A 17,214-nucleotide genomic window follows, 5' to 3' on the forward strand; every position below is an offset into this window, starting at 1 on the left:
CAGGCACTGTGGTTTAGCAAGGTTCCTCACTTATTCTTTGGCCTCTCTGGCTTCTTAAATCACAGCACCGCACTGACACGTGGAAACATGGACTCGCGGAATCCCAGAATGGTTTGGGTTGGAAGGCACCTCAAAGCCCATCTCATTCCAATCCTCTGCCATGTGTAGGGACACCTTCCATTATCCCAGATTGCTCCAAGCCCCGTCCAACCTGGTCTTGGACACTTCCAGGGATGGGCAGCCACAGCTTCTCTGCGTAACTTGTGCCAGGGGCTCTCCACATTCACAGTGTGGAGATTTTTCCTGATCTCCAATTTAATATGCAATCTACTCTCTTTCAGTTTGAATCCATTCCCCCTTGTCCTTGGTAAGTTAATGGTGTCATTACAAATGCGTGGTTTGCTCCTTTCTATTGAACAGTCCCAAAAGTATCTCAGCAGCAGAAGAGTTAATTGGATTCCGAGTCAGCTCTCCATTAGCAGCACAGGATAGATGCCAGGACCCAGAGGAGCTACTTGCTACAATAGTGATGAGCAGTGGAAGGTAGGAGCAATGTAATAAATCACTGCCAACCACACTCCGATGTTTTCCTTTCCCTGGAAATGTGAGGTCAGCCTGGAAAGGTGCATTACTGTGATTGCATGTAGGGACAGAGAATGAGGGTGAAGGAGACATAAAAGCAACCAGGAATTAATTACAGAGGGTGATGCATATCGATGATGTGACTCAGGAGGAACACAATGAAGGTTCCAGAAAATGTTATTGGGATATATGATTCCTCATTACACTGTTTTCCAGGAAATTGACATTTTGACAAGGTATATAGCCCTTCTTTCCCAAAGAGGAATGTTGCAGTATTCTAGCGTGACAGGTGTTCATAAATTTGTTCAGAAAAATGGAACACCTTTTTTTTCCACAGTACCCTCAGCTGTGAAATAGAGGCCACCAAATTGAGGCGGGAATATTGGGAATATCCAAGCTAAATGCCTTTGTTTCTGCACTTTGTTCCTGGTGGGATTTTGCTACACATCTCCTGCCATGCCACTCCTGCCCAGAACATGAGAAGTCAGTGTTAGCAGAGGACCATCATGGGTTGCTACATCCACCACTGGATGGAAAGGACAAGGGGATGCTGGATTAAGAATGTATTTATTGGCTGAAGTCTCCAGGAGTAAACCCACAGGGATGCTTCAGCTTTCCTTCTTCTTAAAGGGAACAGGTTCATGCGTGGTGTTAAGTTGCAAATAAAATGTGCAAACATTGCCAATTTTGTAAGATAAACTGCACAGTAAGGCCACTGGCACATACATCTAAAACCAAATTATTCCGCCTTTTTCACGGCTTATCCTTAGCAACACCAGTAGCCTCCCAACCGCACAGGGAATATTACATGGATTCAGGCTGCGTTTTTAACATGTCACTCAGCCCACCGCACAGGAGACAAGATGCTTAGCACGCTTTACCCTAGCGGCTTTAAGAAAGCAGCCTTTATAACATTTTATTCCTAAAATATTTTATTGTGCCTTTTTACTCTTTATAAACCAAGCAAGGCTCCACGCGCCTTTCGCGACAGGCGGGACCCGCGCTTTACGGCGGGCCGTGGCCGCGCTTTACGGCGGGCCGTTGCCGCAGTAACGACGCGTTGGGTCGGGAACCGCCGCCGTCCGCGGTGCCTCCATCCCGCTCCTGTCCCTGCATCCCGGGGCGTCCTGCCACAGGGCCCGGGCCCTCCCGCCCCGGCCATGGACAAGTACCAGGTGCTGGGGCTGGTGGGGGAAGGCAGCTACGGGGTGGTGACCAAGTGCAGGAACAGGGAGAGCGGGCAGATCGTGGCCGTCAAGAAGTTCCTGGAGGGCGACGACGACGCGGCGGTGAGGAAAATCGCCCTGAGGGAAATCAAACTGCTCAAGGTGAGGCTGGCGGGACCCCTCCTCAGCGGTTCTGTGCTTGGATTGTAAAGGTTTTGTGTTTAAATTGGCGGCTCGGGTTGTGTCGCAGCACAGCGGCTCTGGGCAGCTTTCAGCGAGTGTCACCCACAGAGTCCAGGCCAGGAGAGACCCGCTTGGGACCCCGCTTGAATTTCCACGTTCGGCCAAGCCCTGCTAGATTAATTGAACCTTTTTGTGCCGTAGCCTCGCAGAGGTGCTTTTCCCTTTGCCTGAGTGCCGTGCTGGGTTCACCTGGTGAATCCTGGATAAGGAAAGCCTGGTGATGTTTGGCGGCAATGGGAACGGCCCACGGTCTCTGTTGCCTCCTGGCGGTAGCTGTCCCTCTGTCCCAAATGCTTGTCCTTGGCTGCTGTGGATTTGCTGAAAATAGAAAGAAAATAGAAGAAGCGCTGAGCTTTTAAAGCCTGCGGGTGAATGGTGACCTGGGTGTGTGACACTAAGCGGGCTGGGGACTGCCGGTGTCACCGGGGGAAATGCTTCTAGGAAAGTTTTCCTGTGTTTTATTTTTCTTCATGGCGCCTTGCTGGCAGGCAGGAGGCTGGAGGAGGACTCCGATGAGATTCCCTGAACTATGTGGAGCCCCTAGGTGGGAGCCAGCTGGCACTGTGTCCTTTGCTGTTGGAGTGTGGGATTTTTCTGTTGGAGTGCGGGATATTTGTCAATACTGATAATTGTGGTGTCAGTATTGTGGTGAAAGGGGGAAGGACAAGGGGGAGTGGATTCAAACTGAAAGAGAGTAGGTTTTGATTGGATATGAGGAAAAAGTTATTTCTTGTGAGGGTGGTGAGGCACTGGCATGGGTTGTCCAGAGAAGCTTCCCTTGTCCCAAAGGAATGCTTGTCCCATGTGCAGTGCTTGTCCCTGTGCATGGGCACAAATAGGAGTTTTAAACATTGGGACACAGATGATGTGTTTAGAGAAAAAAAGAAGGAAGATCTTACTACACTCGGAGTGCATCCAAGCTACTCCTGTGATGTGGGGTGTTTCAGAGGTGGGAATGCTGGCAAACGTGTGTCCTGTCCTCTTGTCTGCCACAAGTGTCTCTTCCTAAAACTGCCAGCTTACAGTTCCTGTGCACTGAAGGGATAAAAACCTGATATTTGCCACTACTGCAAGAGCTATAGAATTAGAGTTAATAGAAATGTATGTGCTGGAGCTTAAGACACAGCCAGCAGCTCCAAGCATTATCCCCTCAAACCCTTTTAAAGTGAATCTGTGTGAGCCTGGATTGTACCTGCTCCACTGGCCAGACTCACCAGGTTACTGAGTTACTGAGCACCACCCAGGTGTGTTGGGAATTAACTGGTTTTCCTGGGTGAGTGGAATCTTAGAAAAGGGAACATTTGCATATACAGCTCGGGAAAGGTGGTTTCTCACAGGGGAAATAAATACCTGGAGGTTTCATCTCTGTGTAGTTCCTTCCATTGTTCCCTGTGAATCTTTGGTTTTAATATTTTTTTTCTCTCGAGTTTGGGCAGAGATTTGATTGTGTCTGAAAACAGCAAAACCTCTTCAGATCTCCTGTGTGAGGAATAAGTAATTTTTTGGAAAAGAGCTTTTTCTTTTATTGATTATCCTTTAAAAATTCTTCTCTTGTCAGACCTTCTAAGAAATCTGGGCAGACAGAGATGCAGGGTGGCTGGCACTGCCTCTGCACTGGCAGAGTTTCCCCTACAATTCCCTGTGCTCTGCAGTCATTTTGCATTTTCCTGGGTCACACCCCTGGGCTCTGGTGCTGCCTCCAGGCAGCCTCCGGTGATGTTTCCCTGCCAGGCTCCAGCTAATAAATAACTGTGCTCTGTAGCATGGCCTTTTATGTTGGTGTGTGATAAATGTGTAACAGATTGGAAGTGGATTCTTGTCTGCTGGGAACGCGCTGACAAAATAACTCGAAAACACAGCTGCTTTTTCTTCTTTTTATTCAAGTTGCATTTTTTTTGGTACTGTCCCAGCTGGACTGCAGTTAAAAAGAATTACCTGCAAGAATTTTTTTAAAAAATTTCCCTTCATTGTTTTCCCTAAGTAAGTGTTTTCCCTCATTAAACATTCCCTGTTTTATGACAGCAACTCCGGCATGAGAATCTGGTGAACCTGCTGGATGTGTGTAAAAGGAAGAAGAGGTGGTACCTGGTGTTTGAATTTGTGCATCACACAGTGCTCGATGACCTCGAGGCCTCTCCCAGTGGACTGGACTACGACAGGGTTCGGAAATACTTATTCCAGATTTTGAGAGGAATTGCTTTTTGTCACAGCCATAATGTAAGTATGTGTAAGAAATCAGCTCTGCAGCTAAAACCAATAGATGCATATTAGAACAGAAGCATATATTTATATATATATTTGAACTTAGAGAAATAGAGCTTTGTCTGGAAAGGAAAAGAGATACATAAAATAAATGTGTCTGAAACTAGAGGTTCTGTGTTAGCCTATGATTTCCTACTTGAATATGAGAAAGCTACACTTTGTGCTGAACCAGTCAGTTTGCTATGTAGAAACAGAGAATTTACCCTGACTTGTTGCTCTCTGTGCAGATAATCCATCGGGATATTAAGCCAGAAAACATACTGGTTTCCCAGTCAGGAGTCGTGAAACTCTGTGACTTCGGATTTGCCCGGCCCTTGGCCACTCCTGGGGAAGTTTACACAGACTATGTGGCCACCCGCTGGTACAGAGCCCCAGAGCTGCTGGTGGGGGACAGCAAATATGGCAGGTGAGTCTGGCCTGCCAGGCTGGGAAGGGCTCTGGGGAGCATGGAGGGGATGCTCCATCTGCTCCATCAGCCTTTGGATCGATGAAGCTGTGCTGAGCTGGGGTGGTGGTTTTTCTCCCCAGGCCTGTGGACGTGTGGGCTACTGGCACCCTGATAACAGAAATGCTTACAGGAGAGCCCCTTTTCCCTGGAGACTCAGACATTGACCAGCTCTTCCATATCACCAAGTGCCTGGGTAAGAAGAGTCCCCCAGGCTCCTCGTGCTTGCTCAGGAATGAAGGGCTCAGATTTGTTTTGATGAGTGGGAAGATAACAACCCCTTCCTGCAGTGCTGACCCAGCATTTCAGTCTCTCAAATGTTTCACTGGCCTGCATTTTTCCATGTGGTTGCTTTGTTTGCATGATTCCAGGTAACTTAATTCCAAGACATCAGGAGTTATTCTATAAGAATCCCCTTTTTGCTGGCATGAAGTTGCCTGAGGTGAAGGAGCTCGAATCCCTGGAGAAACGCTATCCCAAGCTCCCTCCTGCTGCACTGGATTTAGCCAAGGTAATTAACTGACTGTTTCCTGTGAATGTTTCTCTGTTTCCCTGTCCTTTGCCTCGTGCAGCTGAGTACAGGGCTGCTCAAGTGCCTTTCTCTCAGCTCCCCATGCAGGGAGCAGCTGCTGGGGTTGGCAGCTTGGTGAGGGCCGTAGGATACCAGAGCTCCAGTCCAGGCTGCTGGGGGCACTCAGCACTGCAGGGCCAAAGGGGTCACTGCATATCCTGCAGGGATCTTTCACTCAGACATGCCAAAGCCTTGGTTTAATTCCTGGTATGTTTACCTCCTCCTGTTCACATTGGTTCGACAGGAGTGCTTGCAGATTGACCCAGACAAGAGACCATCCTGTGCCGAGCTCCTGCAGGGCGATTTCTTCAACAAGGACGGCTTTGCTGAAAGGTAAAAGCTCCTTTCCTCCTCACTGCAGCCTCAGGTTAGACAGAAGTGAAACAGTTGTGCTTGAAGACTGCACACTGAGTTTGCAGAGCTGAATGTGTTAGTTTGTTTTGGCTTGACCTTCCTGGAAACAGGAGAACAATTGGAAGGGAACACGTTGCAGTGGCACATTTACCTTGTTGGGACATTAATTCATCAGTGGCACACCATATTCGTAGTACAGTCTTACACTGTATTCACTCTCTGCATCTGCAACAAATGCAAACACTTTTATTTTGCTGTATTGTGAAAAATGTGTGCTGAAGATTTTATTTAGTTTAATGTATACATTACATTTGGCTTCTCATTAGTTAAAAGGCACAGTTTGTTTTACTATTTCAAAGGCTATAGGAGCCTGGGCTTTTAACAACTGATGATGATATTAACAGAAGCCCTTGTATATTCTTTTTCCTTTCTCCTTTTATGGAATGTAGATTTACTCAGGAGCTTAAACAAAAGATCCAGAAAGATGCCAGAGACCACCAGTTCCAAAAAAAATATAGAATAATTAAAAGGGACAAAGATGATGTTTTAGAAGAAAGAAAAATGATCAACGTCCAGGTTGGTCCATCTGTGTTTTCCAAACTTGTATTTTTTTTTCTTCCTCATGTTTTAAAATCACTGGTTTTAAAATAGGTCAGCAGTTTAAATTCCTAGGAAATAGCTTGGGAGTGTGCAGGTGGCTCTTTGTCCAGTCCCTTGCAGGTGAACCACACAGTGGTGCAGTTCCTGGCAATACAGAGCTGAAGGGTGAATCACTTGGGCAGCATAAGTCGTGAATAATGGAAACATGCTTTATGCTGCTGTTTACCTGTTTTAAAGCCCTGTCTCCAAAATTAAAAATTTTCCTTTCAGCTGTGTACCAAGGAGTTTCAGAGTGACTTTGAGTTGACATTGGGATGAGTTTTTATTTAATTTCTATGGAAGAGACACAGGATACAGCTGGTTTTCCTCCATTTCTGATTCCAGTCTCAAGTGACTTATTTACAGAGAGTGCTGGAACCCTGACAAGTTTTCTCCTGTTTGATGGAAAGCAGAGATTTTCTAACAAAACCAATTCCATCTCCATTAGATTCTTGTAGAATCATGCACATGTAGGCTTCTGACATGTTTTTTTTTCCTACATGCACTGCTGTAAACTGCTTTTTCCTTATGACTGTAAGGAAAGATGATGTTTATCTTCCCAAGCAGGATTTCAACATGGGACCAAGGACCAAAGATGGAAAGCTGGTGAAGCCCAAGCCCTGTAAAGCTGATGCAGAGAAAGCAGATCAATCCAAGCTGGGCTTCCTCTACGACACCACAACCAACCCATTTAAATTCAGCCCTCAGACCAACCTGAGAGATTCCAGCAGCAGCTTGGACTATGCCAAGAACCCGGGCACAATTATCCCTCCCATCAATCAGAACTTCTCTCCTACCTTTGGGATGGGTTCTGGGCCTGGGAACCTTAATTACAGGTATGGGAGCAGAGCTAGGAGAGCTTGTATCCATCATTGCTGTGCTGTCCTGGGAGGTGCAGGGTGAAGATGTGGGAATATTTGCACGACGTGGGGTTTGGGATACCTTGCATCTGTTGCTTTATATTCACTGTGTTACCCAAGAGAATAACAGCTTCGGGGCATTTTTGATTCCAGACTTGATGGAAAGAGTAAAAAATACTTGAACCCATTGCTGAAGGCACACAAGCCTTCTCCACTGGCCCGTTGCAGTGTCAGCTTGACACCGGTGAGTCGTCTGTCTGTCTGTCCCCCTTGGCCAAACAAAAATAAATTCAGTTATGTGTTGTCTTCTCAAGAACTCCATCTGATCCATCTTTCACCATAACTCCCCACTAGAAATACTGGTTTTGTTACCCTTTTTTTCCTGCAGATTTTTTGTTCATTATCGCTTGCTAATAGTTCTTACATAAAATAAATTTTTTGTCAGAAAACAATTTTAAATGAGGGGAGCAGTCCAGCATAGGGTATCTGTGAAATTTGGAATGTATCCATGGTCTCCTGCCTGGCCAGGAAAGATAGACCGTGTGTGCTGTGCTACTGAAGCAGAACTGAGGGTTTGGATTTAATGCAGCCAGGGCCTTACTTAGTCATGTCATAAATGCACTAAAAATTGATAAGGAAAACAAGTGAAATGGAAAGTTTTCCTCTGATCTCACTACCTAGGCATGATTATTACCATGCCAGGCAGGAACATTTGCCTTTTTCCAGATAACTAATCCCAGCCATTCTCCAAGTGCTGTATTTTATCTCTCCAGAAGCAGCCTCACTTAGATGATTGTTTTTATTCTGCTGTTGCTTTTCCATTGCTTATGTATAAATAGCACTTGAGCTGGTTGAATTCCTTCACACACATCAGAGTCTTTTGTCTCACTCTTATACAAATTCCAACTACATCAGAACATTGCTGTGTTACTGCTTTTTTTTTAAGCTTGAAAATAGCTTTATTTTTTCCTATATTTTTATGAGCTGTTCCATATGCCCTTGATTACAGGTTACTAATGAGAAACCCCCCATTCAGGCAAGTAAGAAAAAATGGGAATTCCTCAAGACAAACGTGCGTTTGCCAGAACTGAGTCATCTCCCCGAGCTGAGAGGAGCGGAAGGTAGGAACTTTGAAGTCCTCTAAATAAAACCTGGGTACCAAACCAGCATCAGGAAGCAGTGTGTCAGCTCTCACTCCCTTAACATGGCATGCCTTGGTTGTGTTTTGCAGCTCGGCATCCTAGATTTCTGAAAAAGGAAAATAGAACATTTGCAGAGTCCCGAGTCCCCTCCCTCGCTGCTATCGACCTTCATAACTCGAGTCTGGCTTCACAGCAGGTATCAAGGCAATAAAGTGGTTTGTGCTGCTCTGTATTTGTTTGGTTTGTCACTTTCTCAACAGCATGGCCCACAGAGTTCGTAGAGGAGCAGAATTCGCATTGAGGTCGTAAGTCTTACACTGGGGGAGCATTTTTGAAGCCTGATTTGACCAAAGAACAGATTTGTTTTAAGTTAGGTGTTTGCATTGCGTGTGTCTTTACAAGGCTGTGTCTGATTGTTTTCTCTGTTTATGCTACACTTGGGAATTGATCCTGTCTCATTCTTTCCCAATTTACAGCTGTCAGGGACCTTGATGCCAGATGCATCAGAAGCCAACTTCCCCAGGGTCGAGCACTAGTCCTGGGGAGAGGGTCATACCTGCCTGTACAAGGTGGGCTTTCATTTCTGCTGTCTGGCCTGCTGGGGGCTTCTGAATGGATGGTTTCATGAACACTTACTGGGGATGGGAAGTGCAATAGGAACATTCTTTTATACTTCACCTTCTTGGTCAGGACATGCAGCTATGACAGACTTCTTACTGAGGGCAGTACACAGCTTGCTGTTCCTGGTAAATAATTTTCCTGACCTGGGGTGCTGGGCATTGGGGTTGGAAACGAAGCAGCTCACAAACTTAGGGGGTTGAGCAAGCTGGTAGAACAACAAAAAGAGGGGAAGCTGGCTGCCTGCATGTGAGGAGGGGAAAAAACAACTCAGGTTTTCTCATCTGTGAAACACAGAGGTCTAAGTGCACAGCTTCAGCAAAGTAAGGATGTCTAACATAATAAAGCCTTTCTCCAGGGAGCACCTCTGTGTTTTGTTAGTCTGTCCAGAGTCATTCTCCTTTTCTCCTCTTGATGCAGGTGACTGAGCAGTGGGAACAATCCATCTGAGTTTCCAGGGGCTAAAGCTGCCAGGTCTGTCTGCAGGGGAGAGGAGGATCCCTTACTCCTGTTGGTGCAGCAGACTGCCATGGAAGTGGCTCGGGTCCAGGCCGAGGACGGAGCTTGCACTACCATTGCTGCTGGATTTCTTGCATGCAAAAAGCCCCTGGAATGTTGACTTTTCTGGCTTAGGGCCAGGTCTTGTCTGAGAGGAGTAGTGCTCATTGGTGTGTGACAAGGGCAGGAGTTGGATTGGACGATTTTGAAGGAAGCTGGGCTTTCTTTTGTTCAGCTGCTGCCCGCGTGAGAGGTTTTTTTTTCAATGGATAGTGACGAAAGCAGCTGCCAAAATTCTCGTAATTTGGTCGGCTGCCTGATCTGGATTGAAAAGCACCTTTGCCTTGACAGTGAAGAAGATGTTTGTGCAAGAAATGCAATATTTAAATGTGCAAAGCTGCAGCTGTTCCTTTGAAACCCTTGCTAATGCACTTGTCGCTTTGTTTGTGGTTCCTTTTCCCTTCACATTTTTGACCCCATGTCTGGGCAGTTGTCTTTGGGGTGTTTACCTGGGTATGTTGTCTGGCTGTTGTTGGGGGTGAAGGAAGGAATATCTCTGTGGAATAGTGAACTGTGATGCAGGTGACAAGTGGAATGTCTCAGTAAGTCAAGTCATCATTCCTTTAGATCCCTTCGGAGAATGGGACAGTAAAACTCGACTGTGTGGAAACAATTTTTGCTTATTTGCCCTTCGTTTGTCTGTGGTCATTTTGGGGCTGTTCCCTGTGTTGCTCACAACTGTTTTCCATCACCTGTCACAACTCCTATGGTGTCATTGACTTTGGAACTTATTTTTCCACAAAATACAGCCTTTCCCATTGATGGATCATGGCAGAATATGGTCTGAAGTCATTGTCTTTAGGGATTTGTCTCTATGCTGTCTCTTGACATGTACATTTCATTTGTAAATAAAAACATCTTCCAGTTCCAGGCTTGACTGTCCCCCATAGTGGATGCTCCACTTGGCCACAGCAGTCAGTCAGGTAGCCATGGTAAATGCAGGGGGGAAAAAGAGGTTTGGGGAGGGAAGAGTGGAGGTTTTTTGGAGAAAGTTGGGTGTGTGGGGGAGAGAAAGAAAGGTTCAAGGGGAAGGTTTTGCATGGGGAAGAGTGTGGCCAGCAGGTCCAGGGAGGTGATCTTCCATTTGGCCCTAGTGAGGCCACATCTGGAGTGCTGTGTTCAGTTCTGGGCTCTACAGGTCAAGAAAGACAAGGAGCTACTGGAGAGGGTCCAGCGGAGGCCGAAGAAGATGAGGGGTCTGCATCATCTTCCTCAGGAGGGGAGACTGTGTGACCTGGGCCTGCTCAATCTTGAGAAGAGAAGACAGCAGGAATCTCATCAATCCATACAAGTATCTCCAAGGTGGGTGCCAGATTTTTGGTGTGCCCAGCAACAGGACAAGGAGCAATGGCCAGAAACTAAAACACAAAGAGTTCCACCTCAACATGAGGAAGAATCACAGAATCTGCTCAGTTGCAAGGGACCCAGGGGATCGTTGAGTTCAATCCCTGGCCCTGCACAGGACACTTTAGGAATCCCACCTCGTGCCTGAGAGCTTTGTCCAAACACTCCTTGAGCTCTGCTAAGATTGCTGCTGTGACCAGTGCCCTGGGGAGCTTGGTCAGTGCCCGGCCACCCTCTGGGTGAAGAACCTTTTCCTAATATCCAACCTAACCCTCCCTGGCACAGCTCCACTTGTTCCCTCGGGTCCTGTCACTGTCACCAGAGCTGAGACCGGTGCTGCCCCTCCACTTCCCCTCGGGAGGAGATTGTGTCCAGTGGTGAGGTCTCCCCTCTGCTTCCTCCAGAACTCCTTTCCATGGAGGTGGCAGAGCACTGGCACAGGCTCCCCCAGGCAGTGGTCACAGCACCAAGCTTGACAGAGCTCAAGGGGCATTTGGACAAGGCTCTCAGGCACCTGGTGGGATTGGTGCGGTGTCCTGTGCAGGGCCAGGAGCTGGAGTCGATGATCCTTCAGGGATCCCTTCCCACTCGGTATATTCTGTGATTCGTCGTGGAGTCTCTCTCTCTGGAGACATTCCCAGCCCACCTGGACGTGGTGCTGTGTCACCTGCCCTGGCTGACCCTGCCTTGGCAGGGAGGTTGGACTGGGTGATCTCCAGAGCTCCCCTCCAGCTCTACACAGGCTTCAGTGAGAAGCGAACCGCGAAATATATTTCCAAAACTCCAAATCCTCCGGAACCAGCTGTGAGGAAACGGAAAGGGAGGAGCGGGGCCAGGCGGCGGCCATGGCCACGGCCGGGGGGTCGGAGGGGAGTGAGCAGGGATGCGAGCCGGGATGCAAGCAGGGATGCGAGCCGGGATGCAAGCAGGGATGCGAGCACTACCGGCGGGGCTGCCGGCTGCGGGTGGGTGAGCGGGGGGCTGGCTGTGCCGTGGCTGCGGTGGTGGCCGATCCTTACCCCGATCCAAGCCGTGTCCTTCCTTTCCCAGGCACCGTGCTGCGGGAAGCTGTACCCGTGCCGGCTGTGCCACGACGCCGCCGAGCAGCACCAGCTGGACCGGTTCCGGGTGTCCGAGGTGCAGTGCATCCGCTGCCGCCTCCTGCAGAAGGTGGGTCCGGGAGTGGGGTCACGGCAGGGCTCGGTTCGGGAGGGATCGCTCCCTGGAATGCTGGGTCATCCGCATCCACCTCCCTGCTGCTATTGTGAGGCACTGGAGCAGGCTTCCCAGGAAATGGCACGGCCGGAATCCTGGCGGAGGGCAAGAGGCATTTGGACAGTGCTCTCTGGCTCCTGGTGGGATGCTTGGAGCTGTCCTGTGCAGGGCTAAGCGTTGGATATAATGAACCTCGTGGGTCCCTTTCCAACTCAGGATATGCTGTGATCACAGAGCATATGGCACAGGGTTGTGTCCAGGTGGTTCTGGAATATCTCCAGTGAGGGAGACTCTACAGCTTCTCTGGTCAGCCTGTTGCAGAGCACAGGAAGGAAGCTTTTCCTCCTGTTCGGGTGGAACTGCCTGTGTATAAGCTTCTGCCCATTGCCTCTTGGCCTGTTTCTGGGCACCACAGAGCAAAGGCTGATTCCATCCTCTTGGCGCCTTCCACGTCCCTCCAGACATGGATTAGATCCCCTCAGCTATCCCTTATCAAGGCTGAACAGGCCCAGCTCCCTCAGCCTGTCCTCCTAAGAGAGATGCTCCAGTCTGTCGGTAACTTCCCAGCTCTCAGGCCTTGCTCTAGGAGCTCCACACCCTTCTTGGAGCCTGGAACTGGATGCAGCACCCAGGATGTTCCTGTCCCCTCAGGTCCAGCAGCGCTGCGAGGGCTGTGGCAACCTCTTTGGGGAGTACTACTGTGACATCTGCCACCTGTTTGACCGTGACAAGAAGCAATACCACTGCGAGGAGTGCGGCATCTGCAGGTGTGTGCGGGCGGGGGGGGCTCGGCTCCACGGGGACCAGCCCTGCCCTGACACCTCTCTCCACAGGATTGGCCCCAAGGAGGATTTCTTCCACTGCTCCAAGTGTAATTTGTGCCTGAGCACAAATCTCCAAGGGAAGCACAAGGTGAGGATACACTGCTTACCTCTGCATCTTAAAAGATAGCAACACCTTGAACATGAAGCTGGATGTGCCTCAGCCCCATCTGAGGCCACAGGAACAGGGAGAGCTGTGGATTCTTCTTCTCTAAATTCAACTAACAGCAACACAGATGCCACTAATTGAAGACATAAGAAATTTTACCTATTGGAACTTTACAATATAGAAACTGTACAGCAGAATAACTTTTTCTTCTCTTTTTCCATTTGCAAAGTGTATTGAAAACGTCTCCAGGCAGGACTGCCCAATATGTTTGGAGGTGAGCAGCTTCTCTTCATCTCCTGGATAGCTCTGTGGCCCTGTTTTTGACTGTGTCTGAATTAGTTTTCTTCTCTTTTGTCTTATATTTGTCTCCAAACAGGATATTCACACATCTCGTGTTGGAGCCCACGTTCTGCCTTGTGGACACCTTCTTCACAGGTAAAGCAGACACCTGAGAAAGGGAAATATGTGCAGCATTGTGTTGGGTGTTTATTCAACAGCATTGTCTGTATCAGCTGCTTACAGCTGGTTTCTGAGGGACCTGCACTGTGGGGACAGCTGGTGCACCAGGAAATATTTTCTTTAGGGGGGTTGTCTTCCTTCTCAGTCAGTTTTGACAGTGGGAAGCTCTCCTGTCACTTGGCCTAGGGATGCTTTTAATTTCTGCCTTGGGGATACCTGTGTGGCTTATTCCCTTTGTGCAGTCCAGGTGTGTTACCTGTCAGTAATTCCGTTCTTACTGACCCGTTTTTCTTTTTTCAGAACATGTTATGAAGAAATGCTGAAGGAGTAAGTATTTCCTCTTGACATTATCCTAGTTTAAATATATTGCTTCGAGAGGTAAAAGTCATTATGCTAATTTTTTACCAAGTAACTTAAAGACAGCTCCTAAAGGAATAAGGGGCATTTAATTTCCAATTCTGTTTGCAAGAACTTGCTGTTTCGTGGTGTTTGTTTGCCTGGTGCAACATGAAACTTGTCCTTATGGATGGACTTGTTTCATGGCCTGGCTTCATCTTCTGATTTAGACATTTCCCCCTCTTTCTGCCAGAGGCTACAGGTGTCCTTTGTGCATGCACTCAGCACTGGACATGACCAGGTACTGGCGCCAGCTGGACAATGAAGTGGCACAGACTCCCATGCCCACGGAGTACCAGAACATGATGGTGGAGGTAAGAGCTCAGCCTTGCACCCTTGCTTGGTTTTCATGGAGCTGTGCCTCGGAGTTACTGGCGGTAGAGGGCACCAGGGACCTGTGCTGGATCAGAAGTCAGGCCAAGGGGTGGGGAATGGTGAGGAAAAGTGACGTGTAGGCTCGGGGTGTTCATCATTGCTGTTTCTATACACACACCGCCGGTGCTGCAGCCTCTCCCTCCCTTCCCTGTGTGCGTGCAGATCCTTTGCAACGACTGCAGTGCCCGCTCCACGGTGCAGTTCCACCTCCTGGGCATGAAGTGCCAGAGCTGTGAGTCGTACAACACCGCCCAGGACGGGCGGGGCCGGCTGTCCTTGGAGGAGCAGTGACCGGGATACGCGCGGCGTTCGGCCGGACCGGGAACGCCGGGCCCTGGGAGAGACTGTCGTGCTAACGAAGCAGCTCTTGGCAGTAAGAATTCCAGTATTCCAGGTTCAAGGAGTCCTTTATTGCGTCAGGGAGGAGGCAGATGAGCAGCACGAGGAGATGTGACCAGCAGCTGATGCAGCAGCAGGAGGAGTTTTGGGGCAGCTGAAGGGGAAGGGAGGTGGAGATGCAGCTCTCGGGGCTGCAGCTGCCAGGAAAAATGGGTCACTTTGAGAGGCACCACCATCCACAGGGTTGTGTGTGAGGACATGCTGTTCCCTGGGAATGATGTGTGTGCCAGGACCCCGCAGCTAGCACTGCCCAGGGGCAGCGGGCAGGAGTGGCATCCTTGGCTCCCTTCATGCATTGTCACCTGCGTGTACAGAATTCCCTCGAAACAAGGGAATTGTTGGCTGCCTACTGGGATGAACAGCCAGAAGATCCAGGTGCAAAGCCCCCCTTTTTCTCCTGGACCCCCGTCCTGACTCGCTGCTGTCCCTTCACTCACATTCCTTTGTCAGCTGAAGCTTTTTTCCCCATTTCTTCCTCATGTTGCCGTGGCAAAGGCTGAGGTGCTGTAGGGTTTTTGACACATACATAGCTCAATTTTGCTGGTTCAGGTACCCAAAGTGAAGCACATCCTTCACATCAGGCTGGGCCTGAGATGTTCACTGAAATAACAGCAGTCCAGATGCATTCCAATAGTGCAGGAACCAATTTTTTGTGTTTTTGGCATTTGTTAATGATACAACTTCGCTGGGGGGAGAGAATGGGGGGGCAAGATACTGCCTTTTAAAAGAAACAAAAACCCCAACCACACCCTTCTTTATGTAACGTCCTGCCTGAGGTGTTTTGCAGTCTTAAATATTGCAGAAAGTTCTTGATTTCTGTGAATTTCACATGCAGATACTTTACAGTAATAAGATACAAAAAAGGGTCAGTTACTCTTCGGATTGCATCTACTCATTTTTAACTTGGTCTGTTGTAAAATGAGCTTTTCTTAATCCGACAGTGTTCCTTTCTCTATGGAATATTTAGGATTTGGATGATAGCTATTGTAGCTTGCCTTGACTGGGGTATCTTTTTCTGGAGCTCTTTTCTCACTGCTATAAATAAATGTAAAATAAGGTCTCTATTAAAATAAACAAATGACACTGTGCGTGATGTGCTCTTCTTTCACACACGTACTCCTGGAAATTCCCAGCTGAGTTTAAACCATGATTCAGTGCTGAAAAATGCTTGGATGTGGGGAGGTGTGAGGCCTGAGACACCGTTAGGAAAATAAGTGCTTAATTTTTTACAAGCTCCTGTGTTTTTATATTTTTGTTCTGTGGTACAAGCAAGACTCCCTGCTGCATTGGGTGGCACCTGGTGACTCCACCTGCTTTCCTGGATGGAGACCTGCTCCCAGGTAAGCCTGGAAGTGCCAGTGGGGCTCCCATCGGCCTGCAGGAGTTGTCATCCCAGAAAACTCTGGCCAAGTAGCCTTGGAGTGTATTGCTAATGGTAAAACCATGCTGGTCAAGTCCACAACCAAGCAGGTTCACTATTAAATGAGAAGCCAATTCTATTCCAGTTATTAATTGGAATATTCTTGTTTGGGTTCCAACCACAAGAGGAGGCTGAAAGAAAATCCTTAGTTGAGCTGAGCTTTGGGAGAGCAGTTCCTGCTGAACTTTGGTAAGGAAAATGAACTTTGGTAAGGAAAATGATTCATGGTGTGGGATCAGCTGATTTTGACATTTTGCTCTCCTGTTTTTGGTGTTTGCCTCTGGAAAGTTTTGCACGAGGGAATGGGAATGCTGAGGGAATGCTGCACCACTGTTTGGTGTGTTTATCTTGGCACGGAGCCCTTAACTCCCTTTGCCGGGGAATAAATCATGCAGCAGGAAAAGGAATGGCATTTTCAGGGGATAAGGGACAATGGAGGGGATAAAGACGGGCAAGGAGCTGCTTTTATGGGATGGGAGGTGCTGTATGGAGCTTTGCTGCCCTGTCCATGGAGATGCAGCCGATGGGAGCAGGAAGGATGCTCGGATCAGAGTGCTGAGATGATCCTGGGATGGAAGCAGCAGCTGCCTTGGCCAGAGTTTGCCTGCTGACTATGGGAGCAGTTGGGAAGCACCCGGAATCCTGCCCTGCTCACCCATCCAGGCCAGAATCAGATGGGATTATTACTGCTTTGTGGGAAAAATGTAGAGTTCCAGCAGGCTCTGCAGGGACTGCAGCTGCACACAAGGTCACGGAGCTATTAATACAGCCAGGGCCTGCCGAGGTATGCGGGACTCGGGAGAGGGACTCGGGAAGGCAACAATGCGGGGCTGAGGGGCTCAGCTGAGCCCTCCATGCCATGGGAAGGTACGGAAGGATGGCTCAGGAGCTGTGTGGAATGGGGATCCCCAGTTTTGGGCTGGTTTGATGCCTCTGGTGTGGTTTTGCCTTGTTCTGATAGCATTATTTGGGATGGCAGTGGGGGTGTTCTGTGTTAAACCTCGGGTTCAGCTGCTCCCTCCTGTGGCTCTCCTGGTGCTGGGGCTGATGTTCGCAGAGAAATCATCTGGTTTTAAATTTCCAGCTGGAAGGAACGCAGTGAGGGAGAGGCTCCTCGTGTTGTGCTATTTATACCCCAGAGGGGCAGCCGAGCATCTGTCTCTGCAGATCCAAGCTCAGCCCAGGGGTGTGCCGGCACCTCCGTGCTGGACACGGGGCGGTTTCCTCGGATCTGCT

At 48.7% G+C, this 17,214-nt stretch overlaps 2 protein-coding genes across 2 annotated transcripts; both read left to right on the top strand.

The window, feature by feature from the left end:
• The first annotated feature begins 1,618 nt into the window (after positions 1-1,618).
• CDKL2 (cyclin dependent kinase like 2) lies at positions 1,619-10,310 on the top strand. The gene is made up of 13 exons (XM_088164299.1): positions 1,619-1,910; positions 4,014-4,208; positions 4,481-4,659; positions 4,782-4,894; positions 5,070-5,209; positions 5,514-5,602; positions 6,073-6,199; positions 6,830-7,098; positions 7,276-7,366; positions 8,132-8,243; positions 8,354-8,460; positions 8,741-8,833; positions 9,303-10,310. Exons 1-12 carry the CDS (start codon positions 1,743-1,745, stop codon positions 8,798-8,800), a joined length of 1,650 nt encoding a protein of 549 aa, XP_088020425.1. The 5' UTR covers positions 1,619-1,742; the 3' UTR covers positions 8,801-8,833; positions 9,303-10,310.
• Positions 10,311-11,596: 1,286 nt separating this feature from the next.
• RCHY1 (ring finger and CHY zinc finger domain containing 1) lies at positions 11,597-15,641 on the top strand. Its single transcript, XM_014884872.2, has 9 exons — positions 11,597-11,749; positions 11,835-11,954; positions 12,651-12,766; positions 12,833-12,911; positions 13,159-13,203; positions 13,306-13,364; positions 13,689-13,715; positions 13,978-14,098; positions 14,322-15,641. The coding sequence occupies exons 1-9, from the start codon at positions 11,630-11,632 to the stop codon at positions 14,448-14,450; spliced, it is 816 nt and encodes a 271-aa protein (XP_014740358.1). The 5' UTR covers positions 11,597-11,629; the 3' UTR covers positions 14,451-15,641.
• Positions 15,642-17,214: the final 1,573 nt, after the last annotated feature.

Source organism: Sturnus vulgaris, chromosome 4, assembly GCF_052056855.1.
Source record: "Sturnus vulgaris isolate bStuVul1 chromosome 4, bStuVul1.hap1, whole genome shotgun sequence".
Classification (NCBI taxonomy): Eukaryota; Metazoa; Chordata; class Aves; order Passeriformes; family Sturnidae; genus Sturnus; species Sturnus vulgaris.